The sequence below is a fragment of the Chrysemys picta genome, chromosome 21, assembly GCF_011386835.1.
Source record: "Chrysemys picta bellii isolate R12L10 chromosome 21, ASM1138683v2, whole genome shotgun sequence".
Classification (NCBI taxonomy): Eukaryota; Metazoa; Chordata; order Testudines; family Emydidae; genus Chrysemys; species Chrysemys picta.
The window spans coordinates 15,420,069-15,442,009 of record NC_088811.1 but is presented as its reverse complement, the minus strand read 5'-3'; the positions used below and the strand labels follow the sequence as shown (position 1 = coordinate 15,442,009).

The following is a 21,941-nucleotide window of genomic DNA, read 5'->3' as shown; positions in this document are numbered from 1 at the left end:
AAATGAAGTAAAAATCTTTAATGAACCAAACTGTACCATAAAATCCCTATGGGACAGTAATTCCAAGCTTGAATAATAAGAATATAGCAGTAGAGATATACTACCGACCACCTGACCAGGATGTGATAGTGACTGAAATGCTCAGGGAGATTACAGAGATTATAAAAATAAAAAAACTCAATAATAATGGGGGATTTCAACTATCCCCATATTGACTGGGTACATGTCACCCCAGGACGGGATGCAGAGATAAAGTTTCTTGACACCTTAAATGACTGCTTCTTGGAGCAGCTAGTCCTGGGACCCACAAGAGGAGAGACAATTCTTGCTTTAGTCCTAAGTGGAGCACAGGATCTGGTCCAAGAGGTGAATATAGCTGAACAGCTTGGTAATAGTGACCATAATATAATTAAATGTAATATTCCTGTGGCGGGGGAAACACCACAGCAGCCCAGCATGGTAGACACTATAATAGAGGCTCAACTTAAATGTATACCCCAAATTAAAAAATATAGAAAGAAAACCAAAAAAGATCCACCATGGCTAAACAACAAAGTAAAAAGAAGGAGTGAGAGGCAAAAAGGCATCCTTTAAAAAGTGGAAGTTAAATCCTAGTGAGGAGAATAGAAAGGAGCATAAACTCTGGCAAATGAAGTGTAAAAATTTAATTAGGAAAGCCAAACAAGAATTTGAAGAACAGCTAGCCAAAGACTCAAAAAGGAATAGCAAAAAAATGTTTAAGTACATCAGAAGCAAGAAGTCTGCTAAACAACCAGTGTGGCTACTGGACGATCGAGATGCTAAAGGAGCACTCAAAGATGACAAGGCCATTGCGGAGAAAGGAAATGAATTCTTTGCATCGGTCTTCACGGCTGAGGACGTGAGGGAGATTCCCAAACCTAAGCCATTCTTTTTAGGTAACAAATCTGAGGAACTGTCCCAGATTGAGGTGTCATTAGAGGAGGTTTTGGAACAAACTGATAAACTAAACAGTAATAAGTCACCAGGACTGGATGGTATTCACCCAAGAATTCTGAAAGAACTCAAATGGGAAATTGCAGAACCGCTAACTGTGGTATGTAACCTATCATTTAAATCAGCTTCTGTACCAGATGACTGGTGGATAGCTAATATGACGCCAATTTTTAAAAAAGGCTCCAGAGGCGATCCCGGCAATTACGAGCCGGTAAGCCTAACTTCAGTACCGGGCAAACTGATTGAAACTATAGTAAAGAATAAAATTGTCAGACATATAGATGAACATAATTTGTTGGAGAAGAGTCAACGTGTTTTTTGTAAAGGGAAATCATGCCTCACCAATCTACTAGAAATCTTTGAGGGGGGTCAAAAAGCATGTGGACCAAGGGGATCCAGTGGATATAGTGTACTTAGATTTTCAGAAAGCCTTTGACAAGTCCCACACCAAAGGCTCTTAAGCAAAGTAAGCTGTCATGGGATAAGAGGGAAGGTCCTCTCATGGATCAGTAAGTGGTTAAAAGATAGGAAACAAAGAGTAGGAATAAATGGTTAATTTTCAAAATGGAGAGGGGTAAATAATGGTGTTCCCCAGGGGTCTGTACTGGGACCAGTCCTATTCAACATATTTATAAATGATCTGGAAAGAGGGGTAAACTGAGGTGGAAAAATTTACAGAGGATACAAAACTACTCAAGATATTCAAGTGCAAAGCCGACTGTCAAGAGTTAAAAAGGGATCTCACAAAATTGGGTGACTGGGCAACAAAATAGCAGATGAAATTCAGTGTTGATAAATGCCAAGTAATGCACATTGGAAAACATAATCCCAACTATACATACAAAACGATGGGGTCTAACTTAGTTGTTACCACTCAAGAAAGAGATCTTGGGAGTTACTATGGATAATTCTCTGAAAACATCCGCTCAACGTACAGTGGCAGTCAAAAAAGCTAACAATGTTAGGAGCCATTAGGAAAGGGATTGATAATAAAACAGAAAATATCATAATGCCTCTCTATAAATCCATGGTATGCCCACACCTTGAATACTGTGTGCAGATGTGGTCGCCCCATCTTAAAAAAAGATATATTGGAACTGGAAAAGATGCAGAAAAGGGCAACAAAAATGATTAGGGGTATGGAACAGCTTCCTTATGAGGAGAGATTAACGAGACTGGGACTTTTCAGCTTGGAAAAGAGACGACTAAGGGGAGATATAGAGGTCTATAAAATCATGACTGGTGTGGAGAAAGTAAATACAGAAATGTTATTTACTCCTTCTCAGAACACCAGAACTAGGGGGTCACCACATGAAATGAATAGGTAGTAGGTTTAAAACAAACAAAAGGAAGTATTTCTTCACACAACACAGTCAGCCTATGGAATTCCTTTACCAGAGAATGTTGTGAAGGCCAAGACTACAGCAAGGCCCAAAAAAGAACTAGATACTGTACATTCATGGAGGATAGGTCCATCAATGGCTATTAGCCAAGATGGGCAGGGATGGCGTCCCTAGCCTGCCAAAAGCTGGGATTGGGCAACAGGGGATGGATCACTTGATGATTCCCTGTTCTGTTCTTTCCCTCTGGGGCACCTGGCATTGGCCGCTGTCGGTAGACAGGACACTTGGCTGGATGGACCTTTGGTCTGACCCAATATGGCCGTTCTTTTGAATGCAGTTATACCGGTATAAAAGTGCGTATACTGGTAAAGCTTATTCTGGTTCAGGAAGGAAAATAAGCTATACTGCTATAAGGCACCTTTATACTGATATAAAGATGAGGCTTATGATAGTATAACTATATGGGGGGGGGGGGGGGGGGGAAATAAAAACATCCCTAACACTTATACCAGTATAACTTTTCTCATGCAGACCAGGGCTCAGACCAAACACTGAGGATTGAGAACTGCCCGTGTTTCTTACCTTTCCATGCATGACATTAGCATTCATTTTTTCTATAACGTTCTTTTGAGACAGGTATTTCTTGCTATAGGATAAAGGAAAGTTAAAAAAAGATAGTTATAGAACCAGCTCTTAAAAGTTATCAATTTAATCCTCACTGATTATGATCCCAAGTATTTAGTCTGTTAGTTTTACAACAGCATTACGCAAATCATTAAGGTAGTGGCCACTAAATCATCAAGAGGAAAAGGGAAGGACCTCCATGGTTCCAATACAAGTCTCCATAAAGGCACTTATCCCAACTACCACATATTCCAACAGGTGGCATTCTGAACTATGGGGCAACCACACAGCACCCACTCGCTCTCCCCTCTCCACTGTCAAACTCCCAAGAAGTCCAACACATGAAGATAATCAATCACCAACACAGGTCTCATTCTTCTTACCATCTGCCCAGCCAATCGACTGCCGCACTGTGAAGCTGGAGATGTCCAGCACCTTGCCCAGCACTGGCCAGAGTTGCCATCACAACCATGAGCTCAGGGAAGCCTGTTCCATCACCATTGGCCAACATTTCCGTTGCCATTGGTATAAGGGTACTCAGCAGAACAGTGCACACGCCTTCTCCGACTTGGCTAATCAACAAGAAGAAAGTTTGAGATGCATTAAATCACCCATCTACACCAGTTTAAGCTGAACTTTTCTGAGGGTATCTAAGCAGTATATTAGTCAGCACCAGACAGGTGCAAATTCTAACATGCACTAGTGTGTCGCGCATTAACTGCCCCATATGGGCCCTGCTGGCACACACTAAAAGTTCCCTAGGGTATGTTAATGTAGTCCCGTTTCAAATAGTACTACATTAATATATACTAGAGAACAATAGCAAGACAATGCCCTTACAGCATGAGAGATCAGCAGTATTTAACAGACTAGAAGGTGTCTATGGAATATGTATTTTACATTATATACTATTGATAAGTCACATAAGATTGTTCTCTACCTGTTTTCCCGAACAATATATGTTGTCAGAAGTTGCAGCAGCTGCCTGTTCTCTTGAACAACATCTAATTGATCTGAATCTTTAGGTGGTGACATGGTCATCCTGGTTAACCAGGCCTGTAGGCGTACAGGCTCAACACAGGCCAACTGGGCCAAGGAGCCACACAGTCGCAACAGACTGGGGTTAGGACTCTTCTCAGCTAGGAGACAGAATTATCAGTGGTTGATATTGCGGCTGTAAATTGAACATGCCTGACGACAATTTTCCTTCTATTATTAAAAGCAAAATTCACTGGATTCCCTAAAGTGCATGCAATTGGAGACAGTCCCACAGATATCCCTGTTACTAGCATCATTCTAATTCTATTCCTCCATTCGTTCCCCCCAGACACTTATTCTCTCTCTCATACACTGGGGGTAACTAAATCAAGCATGACATAGAAGTGAATTGTGTAATTTTCCAGCTTATGGTCATCTCTAGCTGTTCATATGCATATTGAAGATATTGCCAGACAGTCCCCTCGTGCCTGCTCCTCCAGAGAGCTAAACAGTCTGCTTAACAAACATTCACCTTCAAAAGAGGGATTGCTGAAATACTAGTTAACTCAGAATAAGCTTTTACTACACACTGAAAGGGCAAATAGTTAAGAAACAATGTGCACCGTGGGAGGCTGCCAAGGGAGGGACAGGGACAGAACTGAAAACTGAAGCTAGAGAGGAGGAGGGGACAGAAGACAACAAAACACTAAAGATGACTGGGAATGGGTACACGTAGTCTTCAGTATCTCCCAAAATTTTTTCTTTCAAGCATTTTCATACTGCAGGTCAATTTATGTAGAACAAGAAAAAATGTTAAATGGACATCAAAGTTCTAATGTGGAGATTAAACACAGTCACTTACTCAACTGGAAGAGTTTGGTGAAGAATTTCAGAACTCTGTTACAGAATTTTGCGGAGAGATTTTCATTGGCTGTTGCCATCATGATCTGGACCAGTTCTCCACTAATTGAGCGAGAGAAAACAAATCATCAGGTCAAACCTTTCAAAAATGCACTCATCTCTTTTCTTCACTGTTATTTATATCATCTTAGATGCCAGGGCAGAAATAGTTCATATGCTGCAGAGTACTTGGTGGGGGCGAAGAGGGGGAGGAGGAGACACGGACGGACAGACACCTAAACAAGACAAAACTCTAAACCCTGCACCCAGCACAGTAAGGATGGAGTACTGCAGGCAGCGACCTTCCATTCTTAAAATTCCATTCTGAGTTTCACCAGAAAAGAATGACAACAAAAACCATGGTGATGGGTTGTCCATGAAGAAGCAAAGCAATTACACTCCAAAGGGAAATATCAAACAAGTGCCAACACGACTTCCCTTCAATGTTTATTAGAGCCACACGGAGTCATGCTGTAGTCAGTCAGCTTAAAATTAAGGCTACTTAACAGAAGAGCCTAGTTTAAAAAATGCTTGCAGCTGTGAGGTTGAAGCAATTTCAGCCTGCTGGTAAAATAATCACATCTTTTGCATATTGTCCTCTACTCCACTCTCTGAGGTACTAACTCCTGGTTAGGAGCACAACATTAACATGCTTTTTCAATCTGGCTGTATACAATGCTTTCAGAGCAATGCCATCAGAGCCTTAGCTCCAAATTCAGAGAGGTATGCAAACCTCAGGAGCTCACAGAACATGAGCAATCTGGTAACAAACCAGGGTTCTGTCACAAAAGGGGCAAAGCTGATTTCAACATCTTCTGTCATCATCTTCTTGCTTACTCTTTTCTCATTTATCTCCCATCCCAACAGTGCACACAAATCAAGCCAACTCCCCCCATCATGCTACTTTAGCTTGGGCTGAACAAAACAAAGTAGAGAGCATGTAAAGGATGTCAATCAGCTTTGCAACTGAAATTAACTCTCCCCCTGTTCATCACTTCCTACACTCTTGCTGTGCTCTGCTGTCTTACATCTGCACTACCTTGTCTGCATGCTCCAAGACAGGAAAAAGGCATTCTTCAGGAGACCAAGCCAATGCTATCCTGGGGTGGCACTGAGAGAACAGGTGCTACTTTACAAGTAGAACTGACAGGCAAATTAATACAGCCTCTCTCAAGAGGTTCTTTATGCTGCCTCTGACAAAACGGATGTATCCAAAGACTCACACAACCAGACACTGAAATGACGACTAACAGAACATTTTATCTGCAGCGTCAAAGCAGAACAACTCTCTCTCTCTCTCACTTGGGAATCTTTTCACACTTACAAAATCCCACATCTCTCCAAAGGGCAACATGTTCCTTGTGCAGATTATATGAACTTCGCACTTTCCTGTACAGAAGCAACAGCATTCCACAAATGCTAAGTGTGACAAGACAAGGATTAACAGAGGAGAAAACAAGTCCGCAATACTCCATCACCTCACCTCTCCGAGAAGAATTCCTCCATGGCTTTCCGGGCCTGGCTGCTCTCCAGCTGCTTCTCCAGATGCTGCAAACACTCCTCCAAAATTGACTCATCTAGGCCACTGTGGATCAAAGATTAAGTATAAAGAAAGGTGCACTACCTGCTCAGTCTTATCTGTTTATTATTATCTGTCAAATATAGGATCAGAAACTATATGTGAAAATGATGGTTTGAAAATTTATAAATAAAGTAAAAAATTGATTAAGCCTAAACTGATCATGCCTCAGTTTCCCTCCTTAGTGGGCTCAACTCCAAGATGTCTCATTGTCACATTTGGTGTTAGTACCCAGAGTCTTAGATTGCAACAAGGCACAGATGGTTGTAGGGAGGCCCTAGCCAGGGCATTGGAAAACATCCAGATAAGAAAGTAGGCTCTCAGAATGGAGCACTACATTAAACAGTTTATAATCTCCTTTGGGGAGGAGGATTTAATAGAAAAGCCTTAGTCAAGGAAGAACCTTGGGACATGGTTCAGGAGACCTTTGAGAGTAACGTAGTAAACAACAAAAAATATAAAAACTCCCATAAAAAGGAAGTGTGTATTGAAGAATTATATGTAATGGTCTTGTGTCTGCAGGACACAAAAGCGGTTAAGAAATCCTTCAAACAATTAAAAGTACAGACTAAAGAGGCTGCAGACCATGACCAAGTGACAGTCACAACAAACTAGCAAGCAGTTAACTTTGCAGAGGGCACTGACCCACTCGCCCCATCCACCTCTTCGGGAAGAGGATGATTCAGACGCTTACTGGAAAAGAGACAAAGTGAAACTTCATGGATTCACAAAGCACCAGTAATCTTTAAAGGAACTGTGGGTTGTTGTACTTAACTAAATGATGTGAAAATTTAAATGTGTTATAAATATGTAGTTAATCTGATTTGTTGTTTTAACTGGTTTTATACACTATATAACATACGCTGTATGTTCTGTGCCACATCACCTTATTTAAAATTGTATTTTTGTTTTAACTTATTTGGGGCTTTATTTTTGTTGCAACAAAGATTAAGTTTGTGCATAATTAGAATACACACACTTTTGTGATCACACACTACTGATTCCAAAGTTTTTCCCTTGTTATCTGGAAATACATCCTGTAGCAAATATTCTCACATTGCATGCAAAAGCCAATAACATTTTCATTCTCTAACAGGAAGTGTAGAAGATAACCTTCTGAGTTTCTTCCATCCACAGGGAATCAATGTTAAAAAGATGAAATCTCATTATACATAATGTTTTTACCTCTGAGTTAGCTGGTAACAGTACCTGTTCTCCAAGGTTATTATGCCTGTTGACTTACAGAGGGAGAACCAGACGGGAAAAGCCTTAAATCTATCTGGTTTGCAATGAGAAAGCTGGCATTAATCAGCCTAATTTAATAGCCAGATGCAAACAAACAATAAGGAAAAATTTACCAAGTGATTCTGATTAGCACCTCTAGCCTTGATCTCATGCTTCCTGTACAACTCCTATTTGTCTAGTAACAGCCACAAATTATCCACATTCAAATATTCAGCACTGATGAGTACTCAGCTGGAGTACTATGTCCAATTCTGGATGCCACATGTCAGGAAAGATGGGGGGAAATTGGACAGAGTCCAGAGGAGAGCAACAAAAATGATAAGAGGTTTAGAAAACCTGACCTACGAGGAAAGCTTAAAAAAACTGGGCATGTTTAGACTAAGGGGGGACCAGATAGTCTTCAAATACATTATGGTCAACTATAAGGAAGACAGTGATCAGAAGAAGTAATGGGCTTGATCTGCAGCAAAGGAGATTTAGGTTAGATACTGGGGGGGGGGGGGGGGGGGGGGAAATAACTACGGGTAGGTAAGATCTGGAAGAGGCTTCCACAGGAAGTTGTGGAATCATCATCATTGGAGGTTTTTAAGAACAGGTTGAACAAACACTTGTCAGGAATGGTCTAGGTTTACTTGTACAGCCCCCTTCGCTGAGGCAGGACTCAATGACATCTCAAGTTCCCTTCCAGCTCTACATTTCTATGATTCTATGTGATCCAACACTCAATTCAGGTCGATTATCAAATCCACACTGCTTGTTCAGATAGATATTGCGCTATTTAAAGTTTCTGTCACTTGGATAAAATGTTGTTAGGTTTTAATCAGCAACTACAGTAGCATAGTACAGAAAAGAATAAGCTAAGATGTGGCCTTTCCATAGCACAAATAAAAACACTGAACAACAAATGGATCAGGATAATCCTGTCCATCTGGCTTGGCAGGTCTCACAATGAAGGGATACATCGTACGTGATTTGATACCTATTGGGGTCGGAGTGATTAGCCAGTATGTTATAACATCCTGTGATCAACTTCTCATAGACACGAGCCAGGAATTCATCAGACTCCGCAGGGCCCAGGATCCTTTCTAGGGAGTTGCTGCTGATCTCTGCCACACTCTCCATGCTGGTCTCCAACAGAAGGGGCAACAAGGTATGAATAACTTGTGGTGGATTCAGTTCATCTGACCAGCTTGAAGGGAGAAGAGAAACAGCAAAAACATTTCCATTAGTACACCAGTAAAAGATCTACACAATGAAATAGCTTCGCAGGCACAGAGCTGGGAAACTGATCTAGAGGGAAGACTAGGTACATGTTAAGTACAAAGCCCTTTTCAAATAGTTGGGTATAATTCAGTTGTCCTGGCTATTCTCTCTTAACAAAACAGTTCTCCTCGCCAAAACTATATTTGAGTCACTATGGTATACAAGTATCTGCAATGTTTTCCTAGGTAGTCACTGCATCGTTTAGTATGTCCTCTAGACATTAGTGCAGTATCAGAACCCTGTTCTGTGCTTTGGGATACCTAGAGAATAAAAGTCACCATAGAAGAACTGTTTCTGTTGTTCTCCTTTCCAGTTATGCATTAATATTTCTAAGAGGACACACCTGGTGATCACAATCTAAAAAGCTATCCACACTGCTTCCATTGTTCTCCCCATTTCGTGGGATGTGTGTTTATTCTGTGCCCCCATTCTACAAGAAGAAGGGGCTAAGAATTCCCTCTAGGGAGAAATCTGGCTTCTAGAGATCCAAGGCCGAGTGGGTGGTTATTTTTCACTCGTATAGTTCCTGGTCTCAAATTCAGAAAAACACTGTCCTTTACCCAACTTTTTTCTCAACAAACAGGAATGGTCAGTTGCAAGTCATGTTCAAAAGAACAGGCAAAACCAGACGGAACAAAAATGTTCACTTACACTATGAGGTCCCCAGTGAGTCTGACCAAGGAGAGGAGGGTATGCTTTAAGGAGGCTGCAAGGGGTAGAGTCTGGCTACAGAGTGTACCCAGATGGGCAGCCTGAACAGCACTGATGTAGCTCTCTGCTGGGATTGTGTCATTCGCAAAGGCATTGCGCTAAAAAGAATCAGAACATATGTTCAGTCAGGATGAATACATACCACAGAAAGCACAATCTGGTGCCTAAAAAATGAGCATATATGAATTAACACAGTGTGTCATGCAGTCTTCTAGCTGAAGTTCACCTTTTGGGTTTTTAACCCTCACATTGTTGCCCTCATAGCTGCAGGATGGTAGAATTGCAGTCTGCAGAAGTTGACAGTGCAGCCTATGGTCACCATCATTTTAATATGGATGTGTGACCCAGGGAGACTTTACGCACCAACATGCAATCCTCCATATTGAACTAAGCAGCAGGGCTGTTCTGATGGTGAACTGGAACTTGTTAATTTCCACTGGCCAAATCTCTATATTAAAAGGGAAGGATGCAGTAAATCTGCTCCCTTTGTAGGAAAATTTGCAGCTCTTGGTTGTGCAAAATTTGGATACCTTTGCAATAGCAGAGGACTCATGTCTAGCATGAGAAAGACTATTTCCCTACTGCCAGATGTTTAGCTGTTACAGTTTAATGAAAGTAGAACAAAAAAAATATAGTAGACAACTTTCCCACCAAGTTACATAGTTAGGACTATTTCAGGGCCGTTACATAGGACTGGACTCACCCATGAACCAATGTTTGGAAACTCATTAGTGTGAATATTGTTCCAGGATTCACACAAAGCCTGCACTGCTGATGGCAAGTTCTGTACAAGTGTTGGACCTGCAATCAAATGAGACAGTAAAAATAAGGTATTTCACAGGGGCTGACAGGGAAGCTGGAATGCAGTAAGGCCCTGTTTAAAAAAACAGAATGTTTCCAACTGAATTAGGTAAGTTAACTTTGATGGGAAAGTGGATAGCTAGGTTTGTCGGAACTGTAATTCTGGTGGTGAGACTGGTTTCACATTCTTCTACAATAAGTCACGTTGGTCTTAAGAAAATAAAGCCTGCACTACCCTCCACAGCCTCGGGCAACTCAGTTATGCAACAGACGGTTCCTCCAGTGAAAAGACGTTATTTCAACAGTATTAACTTGTCAAAATGCTTTAATCAAGTGGGTAACCAATAACAATCCCTCCTGTGAGGAATTCTGAAAGTTTCACTTGCTACACAGTATACTGCCTATTCCATAAGTGAACACATTCAAGCAGTGAGAATCCAGGGAAATTCAAAGGACAGCTATGCCAGCAGAGTGCCAACACAGCTGCAAAGCCATTTTAATGCTGGCTGGACTTAACCTAGTTATTGTTTTCATGATTTCCCCCCCCGACTGCTGCACTACTACCACTTCTGAATCAAGAGGTGTAAGAACCTGACTGAACTACACAGAATCAATACCCCAGTCTGTGAGGTGATGGATGGGGGGCGGCAGGGGAGTGAACCTTTTACCAGCACGGCTTTGAAGCTGAACCTTTACAATATTGTATCAAAAAAGTCTCCCTTAAACAAATTTTGGAACACCGCTAAACTCCACAAGAGCCTTACCCAGAGTATTTGATTTGCAGCGGCTAGATCCAATAGCCAGGACAGCAGCATATCCCCGAAGCTTCTCTTCAGAAGGTTTGTTCTCAGTGGACCCCTCTTCCGAGAGGCTCTGCAGTAAGTAAGATCTGCGTTGGGGGTAGAAAGGACTCATTTCAGCGGACAGTTCTGCATTTCAGAACTCACATGCCAATACAGTGACAGATGGGAAGGCAAACTTCAAGAACCAACCCTCTGAATTGTTATCCCATAAATCCTACAATACCATTCCACGAGTTCTGGGCTTTTAAGCTCCTTTAAGTCACTTACCAATAGAAGTGACTGCTCGGGAAGGGGGGGGAAGCTGCTTAACTTTCACTTTCTTCTGCACAGGAGCCAAATGCAGTTTAAAAGGCGTTGGACTCTCACTGAACAATTAAACCACCTCACTTCCAAGTCATCCTGACAGTCACAAGAATAACTCACTGAAATAACCCTGTGCTGCTCTCTCTCTTTCAGGGTGTTAGGAAGAGATTTCATCTTCAGAGATAAAGCTGTTTTGCAGCTTGTAGGAAAGGCTTGAAAGATCAGATAGTAGATTACTTGAAAAAGAATAATAAAACCTATGGATTTTAGACAGTTTACTGATTTAACATGGTACCTTCTATGTGATATAAGATAGAGCCATCATTTTGGACTATAAAAAAAGAACACTACAGGGATGGGGAGCTAACACAAAATGAAGAGCCAAGTACAGAAAAGAAAACAATATCCCTCTCGAGGGGCTACGTCAGCAGCGTACCTGGTGAATGTAGCATAAGTGTCAATAAGCTGTAGCGTAGCCGGCAGCAGATTCTTGGTTATCTCAGATGATTTGTGGGGGTCGGTTTCTGCAGCTAGTTTGGAAAAATGCTCATCTAGAGAAACTTGGATCTTGGAAATTGCAGCATCAAGGGTATAAATGGACTGCAAGCTGGGAACCTCATGTAGCTGGAGAATTGTGGTACAGTCGATCCCACAGAAAGAGGAAATCTTAAAATAGAATGACATTTAAAATAGAAATGACATTTACAACAGCAATGTGCCACACAAAGATCAATGCTCCACACCTGCTTATATGTCTCCAGTATGCATACCAACTTACCTGTCTAGCAAAGTACTCCTCTGCTATTTCCACATCATATTTCACTGAGCTGCACTTGGTAGATGCCAATTCAATGAGAGAAGCAGCATGTTCCGCTTTCATGCCCTGTTTGATAAGGTGATCCTGTATGTATTGCAGAGAAAGATTTAGCACCACATTTAAAGGAATATAGAATGGCTGTGGAATTTACCAATTTATGAACCACCACCATGCTATGATACTTGTGGGGTTTTTTTTAAACCCCCATTTCCTGCCACCATGCAAACATTACAATTCCCATATGCAGTGAACCAGGCAGAGATTAAAATGATCATTGTTCATCTTAGAAACACCCGCTAATGTTGTTTAATATGATAAAAAGAAGCTATAAAACAAGACCAAGAACTGGTTTAATTCCCTCAGCTTCCCTTGGGGAGATGAAAACTACTTTTGATACACCTAGCACAGTTTATATTTCCCTCCTCTTTAAGCTCTGACACACATTGCTACAATTTCATTTCTTACTCCTGACACAGATCATTACAGCTCTGGAATTCGTGCTGTTGTGTTAAATACTCATAATGTGTCAAAAACCCTACACTGTAAATTCTAAAGAAAGGACTGTACCTTGATCCAGCTGACATAGGAGCTGATACGTAAGCGGGAAGACCAGCGCAAAGTGTGCAGGATATCACATTCACTCATCTCCGGTGTGTTCATGGCCAGCTGATTCAAGTAGTTTTTGGATGGAGGCAAAATCCCCAATATCCGCCACAGTATCAAGAAATAGTATTGAAGCGCACAGGCCTCCTAAACAAAGACAGGGGAGGATACAGCAGGAAGCAAACATTTACAATCAACCTGCTTCAACTGTGATCCTATGAAGGGCTCCTAAATGTGTCTGCATGTGGAGGTAGTGTCCCAGAGATAAGACCGAGTGGACCATACTTCCATTTCATGCTGGTTTTGTGGCACAACTTTTCTTATCTCACCTAATTCCCTGTCAAGGGGCATAAAATTCTCAACTAATCTAATCACATTCAACCCAGACCTTATGAATGCATTTGGGAGGTATGGTGATCCAGAAGTTCATTATACATTTTAAAAGAAACTTAGCATTATGTATTATCATTTACCACTAAACAAAACCAGGAAAGGGCCAACTTTGAGAACCATCTCAGAGCCAGCAGCTTGACTTTCTCAAACCTAGGACATTTTGCACAATTTATATTTTTCAGCTGAAGTGAAAACTGAAATATTAATCTAAAACGTTACATTTCAAGTGTCACCAACTAGCTTACTGCTTTACCAACACAAACAAAAACCACTCAAGTTCTTCCCCATTCTACTATAACCACAATAAATCCAACTAATGCACTTCAGGCCAAAAGACGAAAGATCCAAATTATTCCTTTAGGCAGCTGGAAAACCTTGAAGCAGACCTGAATTATAAGCTAGACACAGGAGTGCATCTTGTTATTGACTATCACAGGATGGGATGGCCCTTAAAGGGAGGTGGGCTTAACCCTACCTATAACTAATTAGCTACCATCCAGGTGAGGTCGGGGATCAGAAGATTGATAGCCTGCAGGTCACCTGATCTTCAGATAAAAGGCCAGCAAGCAGCTCAGTTAAGGGAGAGAGACCTGCAGGGAATAGGAAGGCCGCTGCAGGAGACCCAGAATCAGGAGAAAGGATCTGGAAGGGGAATCTTCACACCAATGAGGCAAGGGATCTGCCGCATGGGGAGGCGCAGAAGCTTTACGAGGAACAGACTGTAAGACAGGCCAGGCAACAGGACCTAATGAATCTGTTTTGGTTTGAATAAACTCCTCCCTGAAGGAAGGGACTGAATTTCTGCCATCACTGGGAGCACATTACTTGATGCACCGGCTGGTGAGGAGTTGGCCCAGAAGCTTACATTGATAAAATATAAGACAACTGTTTACCAGGAAATGTAAAGCTCCAAAATCCAATTTAGTAACTATTGCCCAGATTCTCTGTATAAAATGCAGCGGCACAGAGCCACTCTCTTTTCTCAGCAGGGAGAATGTTATAGCAACACATACATATGCCCTTACCAGTGCAGTGACGTTTTTGTTTTCCTTCCTCCTGAGGGTATCAAACTGGGATCCAGCTGCAAGTAGTGAGGTCAGGGCTGCATAAAGCTCATCATACTTCATTGTCCTAGAGAACAGGACCTCACAAACCTATTGAAAAAGCCAAGTCAGAATTGTTTCCTCCTTGGTTGCACAGCTTCCCATCCACAGCCAGTTCAGATCCTCTCCCTAATACTGTAAAAATATCTCACACACTCCCAGCAAAATAACCCCGGAGAAGGTGTGTCAATCTGCTTTTCCCAGTCAGAGTCTTAAAGATGCTTTAAATGTGCGCAAGAAAGTAACACATTTTGGATGTACAAACAGAAACTTTGGTGTACATGGTAAATTGCCCCATCCAACAATATGGTATCTTCTCTTTAGAGCTGCAGAAATAAGAGCTCTAGTGAGCAAAGACAGTAGGTGTAAAAAAGCCAGAAAGAACATGGGGCAAACTGATGCGGAGACAACTCCACAGCCAGACACATTTCTCTAAGCAGCACTGAGAGGTAACTTAAATATGATGGAGCGCTTGGTATTGGCACATCTGACAGAATCAAGCTACTACAGAGACAGAAAAGTTCTCGGCTCTTTTCAGTCACAATTTACTTCTATGCAACACAGGTGGACTTTACATATTTCACTGGCCAAATCACTGCAAGAATATATGGGCTTGGTGAGCTGGGATTATTTCACCAAATATCTGCTTTCAAGTTAGAATCTGTACACTGTTTAACTATAAAGCAGGGATTGGCAACCTTTGGCACGCAGCTCACCAGCGTAAGCACCCTGGCAGACCGGTTTGTTTACCTGCCACGTCTGCAGGTTCGGCCGATCGCGGCTCCCACTGGCCGCGGTTCGCCATCCCAGGCCAATGGGGGCTGCGGGAAGAAGGATGTGCTGGCCGCCGCTTCCCGCAGCCCCCATTGGTCTGGAGCAGCGAACTGCGGCCAGTGGGAGCCGCGATCGGCCGAACCTGCAGACGCAGCAGGTAAACAAACTGGCCCGGCCCGCCAGGGTGCTTACCCTGGCGAGCCGTGTGCCAAAGGTTGCCGATCCCTGCTATAAAGTATTCAAACCCTAACGTAATACAGGCTCAGAGAAAGTCTAACAAAATTCCAGGTACCATGTTATCTAGGCGGTTCAGGTCATCTTCCGATGCTTCTGGTGACAGGACGCAGTAGAATCTGGGCTGTGGAACTGCATCTGGGACACAGATACCAAAGGTATAATTCAAAGTTAAATTTTAACAATTGAAGAGACTAACCATACTGCTGGTATATCATCATTGGTAATTTTTCTTCCTCAAAGATAACAAGTCACTTAAGAGAGTAAAAATCTGCTAAATAGACTGTCTATATGTTACATATATACCCATAAAAGGGTGCACAGATTAACTGATTGATGCATGTCTAGCGATTGAGTACTTTTTCCAGTTTTTTAATAAACATTATAAAAACTGTAACCTATTCCTAAATCTATATAGCACATGAGTAAGGCATTTTTGTTCAATAATGAATGGCTGGGCAATGCTAGAGGTCTGCAGGTTTCCTCCATCTCCCCTTCTGTATAAAATTACAAGTAATTTATTCACAACAAGCCTGGTATTTAGTCTAATGTGTCTTAAACCACACTCCAAAGCTGCTGAAAGGGACTTCTTTGACTTTGCTCTGCAGCACCACATGCTGGAGCGCTCATTTATTATGCAACCACAACCCCACGTCGAGGAGTAAAATTTTACTGAACAACTTCCCTTCTGACCTGATGAGCAGTGTTTGGTCCAGTTTTCTTCCACTTCTTTAAATCCATGATATAGAGGGACAGAGATTCTTCTACTACTATCCTGGGATCCACTCACCCAGCCAAAGGGTTGGGTTAGCAGATTATACTGTACCTATGTAAAAAACACAGAAAACAACTGGTTATAAGAAAAATATACAATCCCCTGCACTAAAACACACGAACTTTCCCAACTTGTGAGGAGTCAGAGATAGCACTGAGCACACAGCTGGAGACTGTTTCATACTTTTCAGGTCAGTGGAGTAAGACTACTGTCAAGATACTAAGGAGATACTCCAGAGAATAGTCTGCAAAACACTGGCATCTCATTAATGTGGAACAGTGCCAAAGACTGAAACAATGCAACAGAGATGAGCTAAACTCAAAGAACTTTACCTGAAGGGTATATGAGAATACATGCAATAGTAAAAAGGCACTTTTAGGCCTCTATTCTTATTATAAAGAAAGCAGGTTTACTGCTCTGGGCTTTGCCCTACTAGTAACCCATGCTGCCCAACATGTATTCACTTATAACAGTAGTTATGCCTAAGTACAAAGCCACATAACACACCACCCAAATCAGCTGCTGGAAATTAACAGCTCCAATTGTGTCGCTAACTGAATGTAACCTTGCATGCTGTTAGTGAAATCAGAACAAGGAGTTACTGGAAATGCCAAAAGGGAGACACATAGGAACAGGAATACAACAAGGAGACTCCCTGGTTTAGGTCATTGCTGAGTGATTATTTGATGAAACACTGGAAACATGCATCCTCAATCTCTTACCTGCTCAAACAGGTATACAGGAACTTTGGAATACTGATGAAGCAGGTAGTCGAACACCAGTAGAAGGCGAGCCAGAATAAGGGGCACAGACCGCAGCTGGGAGTCCATGTTCACAGTCAGTTCCAGGATGGTCTGGATACAGAGGGTCAAGATAGACCTCCGGCCTTTCTCTGAGAAGTTGTGGAAAATAAGCAACAGCAGCTGGAGGTGCTCAACATTCAGATCTTCTGTGTCATTAGGAAGAGTTCCCTGCAGCGCATTTTGTTTCAGTGTGCCCACAAACCTGCCAGCAACAGGAAAGAGGTTCAGTAAGAAGTTTTTTCTTTTAAAGAGTGTTCCATAGATCACACTATTGCAAGGGGACTTTCACTTAAGCAAGCTAGCTGATTAAGATGCACATTTTAATAATGATTTCTTTCTACTTGATCAAGCAGTGCAACTAGAGTCTTGTTTATGACTTCAGTCTTACTATGCGAATATTGCGATTTTGCAAATTAACCATAATTTCACTGAAGGATGCATTAAAGTGAGACCATGGAAGAGACTTTATGCCCTATATAAACACAAACAGCAAAGAACTTTTGAAGAGAAATATAACAAGCTAAAAAAGAGAAAGATGTGCTTTTGCCCAAGCAGGAAAGGCTATAAGTCAGCCAAACCGCACCAGACTATTGTACAGTTTCACATTTAAAGACAAGTACATAGGGATCAAGGCTTGGCAGAAAGGAACTCACATACCACAAAGATGGGCTTGGTATGAGGCACCAAAATAAAAAGAAAAGGCAATAATCACATTAAAATCAGTGCTGCTGGAGCCATTCTATACGCTACTCATCCAGGTCTTGATACTTTAATAAGTGTTCCCACTCCCTATTTTCATCCAGGGGCTGAATCTTCCCGTCTAAGACATTTTTGAAGAACTCTATCTTTCCCACCTCTCCCAAAACAAATCAACTGGATCTTCCAAGCTTCACATCCTTCCTCTCTAGGATTTTCCTATTTTTTTAGGACAAAATGTCTGGTCGTTGGATTAATCTGTCCAGAAGAAAATACCATCTCCTAGGAAATTAGCGGTTATGGGAGAGAGCAGGTCACTTATTTTTAGTCATGATATATATAACATTTTCTTACCTCTCCCAAACTTTAAGGCATTCTGGGACGTCAGGGTCTCCCTGAGCACTGGCTTTGTGCTGCCAGATAAGGAGAAGCCGAGACAGCACAGACAGACTCTGAGGATGGATGTACAGAGGCCATGGTCCTTCAGAGAAAGGGGCTATTCCCAGCTGCTGTAGAAGTGTGTTCTGGCACAAGACAACAGATACACAGTTGAGAGGAAAGCTTTACATGTTGCTTTAAGTAACTACAAGACTTCAACGATCCAAAGGTGATAATAAATGATAGGGCTCTAAGTGGATATATATATATAGGGTTAATGCTGTGGTATTTCACCTCTGTAAAGTTACATTATTTGGCACATGCACTAAGTAAAATATGGCATAGGTACTAAGTGAAGTTACCCGGAGGGGCTTTTTTTTTTTTTTTTTTTTTTTTTTTTTTTAAAAAGCTTCCATCTACACTATAGGGGACTTCTGTTACATAAAAAAGTCTAGGAAAAAATAGCAAGAATCTTGCTCACTTATGAGACCCATTACTGGCAGAAGAGACGGTGCTTTGGCAGTATGGTAGACAGACTTGCAGAGTCTACAGTTACTCTGCCTGACATTAATCATGGATCCTATTTCATTGTCAAAAGCTAAAACTCAGGTATCTTTAAGACTGGGGGGATGTGGGGAGAAAAACAACAAAAAATACAACCAAAGGAGAATGGACTGATCCTGTTTTTGTGGCACAATAAAAGGTAACATATGGACATGTGAAAGGAGAGATTTCACCTGAAACCACTGATCTGAAGCTCTTTAAACTCTAATGATACCTATTAAGTATGCCAAGCACCAATGCAAGAGGTTAACTAGCACCAATACAGTCTCTGGAAGGCCCTTCACGCACTACCTCTTTATTTGCCAGACTGTGTTCAAGTTCTATTTTCCACCCCACTCTCTAAAGTGCCATGTCTCCAGTAAATTCTAACCAGAACCGGAGAGGTGATCCCCACTCCAACACTCCATTTCTACTGAGTGCAGTTATGCTCGCTCTCTGTTCACGTGTGAAAAACATAGATTTAAAAAAAAATACTCTATTTAAAGTATAGGGGGAAAATAGTCAAAAAAAGGCATAGGGATTTGATACACTACTGAAACAGATTTACAAACCCTCTTCTTATAGCATTAAGCTGGGTCAGTACGTGTCCTGACAAAGGAACCTAGAGGCCACAAGGTTCGTATATGAAAGCAAAAAGAAATCAATCATAAAAAGCCAAGCAGGAAATTCCTACAGTAAAATGCACATTCCGAAACAATTCTTCAAAACTAACAGCATCCTAGACATGGAGAATTATTCAGTTTTCCCTTTAAACATCTCCGGAGTTAAGGAGACTAATTCAAACCCCCTTACAAATGAGTCTTGATGCAGACTGCTGCTCTCTAACTGTTTTCATTCTGGGGACTACTCTGTAGAAAAAAAATCGCCTCAAGAAACATCTCCTCTGCCAGCCCCACAATATGCCATTGCTTGGTGTTCGAAAGGGGCTCTGTAGTCAGAAGCACTGATGTACTAACCTAGGACGTATTCTCCATGTAAATTCAACACCAGACACAAATGCTTTAATTTTACATCCTAACCTGCAAGGTAGGGGACTGTAGGTCCGAGGTCACCAAGGAATGGTTGAAGTGATACAATGCAGCAGCAAATTCCTCATCTGATGTGCCTGCAACGCAAAAGAGATTATGTCAATTACTACTACAGCTCTACTTGGAAAATCATGATCCCAACACTGAACAAAGAAAACCCATGTTAAGTAGAACTCCCCCATCCTAGACGTTCCCTGAGTAAACAAGTTCTGCTCACTCACCCTTCAGCCCATCTTTGTCCACTTCCTTGATGATGCTAGCCAGCGTGGCCATGTGCTGCTCTGAAAGAGAGACGCTCAGGTAGTTGCGAATGAAGTTGTTCCTGGAGTTCAACATGGAGGAAGTAATGAAGTTCAGAATATTGGAAGCCAGGCTTAAAAACTAGAAGGAAAAAAGAGAAATGCATTTATCTTAGAAACACCAAAATCCAATGGGGGTCAAAGAAACACTAAACAAAAAACTCATTGCTAGATATGCTAGATAATTCACCACCCAGCTACACTTTTCCTCCATTACAGGCCAATATTTAGAGTTCAGATTTACTTCTCTCTTCTCATTACAACTGGATTGCTGTACAGTCACTCTGCTTCTCTGCCATTACACAGTTTCTAGTATTCAAGACAAGCCCACTGGGATGAGTGGTTCTCTCATTCAGCCAGTATCATTTCATATAGCTGTCTAAAGAGCTTGCAAATCCATTATCTTTCTCAACAGCAGCATTAATTTTCACCATTACCCAAAGGAATGGTTTGTCTGACAAAGTGCTGTTAACATTTCCATTTAGAATTTTGCCCTCATATTCCCTCACCCCCTCCAACCTAAATCGATGATATCTTAATTATTCTCTCCCTTGACAATAGCAATTATTAATAAGCATCTCCAGATAAAGGAATGCAAACAGCTCCTTCTGAAGCCAAAGTCTTTGGCAACCAGACCCACGGCCATTCACCCTCTACCCCAGCTTGCCAGTGAGACTCAATCAGCAATATAATAAAATGCCTGGATTTAAATTGCTAAGTGCCAGACTAACAAATCTCTTTGGCCACTGTTCAGTGCTACATCTCACTAATTACATAACTCATCACGGAGATCATAGCATACCAATTCTGGGTCCTTGCGGCTGGCCAGGATGTTCCCATTCTCCCCAGTAGTCTGTTTGTTGGGGCTTTTCACTCTAGGGGAGCTTTCCAGGGGAGGTGGGGGAGGTGGCGGCGGGGGGGCCACTTTCTCTTTACTTGGAGAAATCGTTTCTTCAAACCATTGCCCAAGGATGGGTTCGCTGTCATCATCTAATAAAGAGTACACGGGAAACAATGATACAGATGCAAGTGGCATTGCTTCTACAAGCTAGTTCACTAAGGAGCCCAGGTTTCAGAGTAGCAGCCGTGTTAGTCTGTATCCGCAAAAAGAAGAACAGGAGGACTTGTGGCACCTTAGAGACTAACAAATTTATTAGAGCATAAGCTTTCGTGGACTACAGCCCACTTCGCAATACCAGCGGCCCTACAACTTCACCGTCTCTTTCAGTCACAAGGCCAATGAGCTCTATCTTCATTCAGCAGGGACTCACTTATGAAGGGGGAAAATTCTCAGTCTTCCCTGAAGTCCCAGATACTGCCAACCCAATAATGCTGGGGGAGGGGGGAGCGGACTTCAGTACCTACAGAGCATAGCTGGTATTTTGTTTTGCCCACTGACCCTAACAAAGGAGTTTAATTCTTAAGCACCACAGTGTAATCCAGTCCTGGGAGATAAAAGCTTAGTGCACAGGCTTCCAGGATGTTGAAAAATAAAAAGCGTAAGATCTAGAGTTAAGATGCTTGCTGAAAACTATTACCCTGGCTGCTGTCCTCTTCAGTGCTGCTGAAGTCATCCTCATAGTACGTATTAGAATCAGTCGAGGCACTCGCATCGCTGCTCACGGAACCCTTTCTCTGACGTTGCAAGATGCAAGCCTTAAAAGAACAGCAGGGCAAGTTAAACCACAAGATCAAAACTTGAAAGTACAATAGATAAGAACAAACTTGCTTTCAAATCCTCAACATTTATTTTTTCATTCTCTTCTACTATAGTTCTGCTCAAATTGCTGACTGGCATTTCTAACAAGACTTTCTTCTAAGTTACATCCATCATTTTCTGGGGTGGCTAACACAGAGCCCACACAAAGATTCCAAGGTACATTTCACATAACAGTCTAAACATGAAGACTCCCCTTCTGTACACAGGACCCTTATTTTCTCTCCCGGGA

The 21,941-nt window shown here is 41.8% G+C and overlaps 1 protein-coding gene across 5 annotated transcripts in view; it reads right to left on the bottom strand.

Annotated features, from left to right (window-relative positions):
• UBR4 (ubiquitin protein ligase E3 component n-recognin 4) overlaps positions 1 to 21,941 on the bottom strand; it is a 117,548-nt gene that overhangs the window by 82,271 nt on the left and 13,336 nt on the right. For all 5 annotated transcript variants that reach the window (XM_008167310.4, XM_008167312.4, XM_008167311.4 and 2 more), the window contains exons 14-34: positions 21,531 to 21,648; positions 20,795 to 20,982; positions 19,915 to 20,074; positions 19,685 to 19,770; positions 18,078 to 18,247; positions 16,947 to 17,229; positions 16,143 to 16,275; positions 15,508 to 15,587; positions 14,364 to 14,492; positions 12,910 to 13,092; positions 12,304 to 12,426; positions 11,962 to 12,191; positions 11,184 to 11,308; positions 10,322 to 10,419; positions 9,559 to 9,716; positions 8,624 to 8,833; positions 6,304 to 6,405; positions 4,783 to 4,883; positions 3,883 to 4,081; positions 3,326 to 3,514; positions 2,901 to 2,964 (exon numbers count right to left, since the gene is read on the bottom strand). In XM_008167310.4, the coding sequence (XP_008165532.2) occupies positions 2,901 to 2,964; positions 3,326 to 3,514; positions 3,883 to 4,081; positions 4,783 to 4,883; positions 6,304 to 6,405; positions 8,624 to 8,833; positions 9,559 to 9,716; positions 10,322 to 10,419; positions 11,184 to 11,308; positions 11,962 to 12,191; positions 12,304 to 12,426; positions 12,910 to 13,092; positions 14,364 to 14,492; positions 15,508 to 15,587; positions 16,143 to 16,275; positions 16,947 to 17,229; positions 18,078 to 18,247; positions 19,685 to 19,770; positions 19,915 to 20,074; positions 20,795 to 20,982; positions 21,531 to 21,648 (3,129 nt within the window). The remainder of the gene's footprint in view (positions 1 to 2,900; positions 2,965 to 3,325; positions 3,515 to 3,882; positions 4,082 to 4,782; positions 4,884 to 6,303; positions 6,406 to 8,623; positions 8,834 to 9,558; positions 9,717 to 10,321; positions 10,420 to 11,183; positions 11,309 to 11,961; positions 12,192 to 12,303; positions 12,427 to 12,909; positions 13,093 to 14,363; positions 14,493 to 15,507; positions 15,588 to 16,142; positions 16,276 to 16,946; positions 17,230 to 18,077; positions 18,248 to 19,684; positions 19,771 to 19,914; positions 20,075 to 20,794; positions 20,983 to 21,530; positions 21,649 to 21,941) is intronic.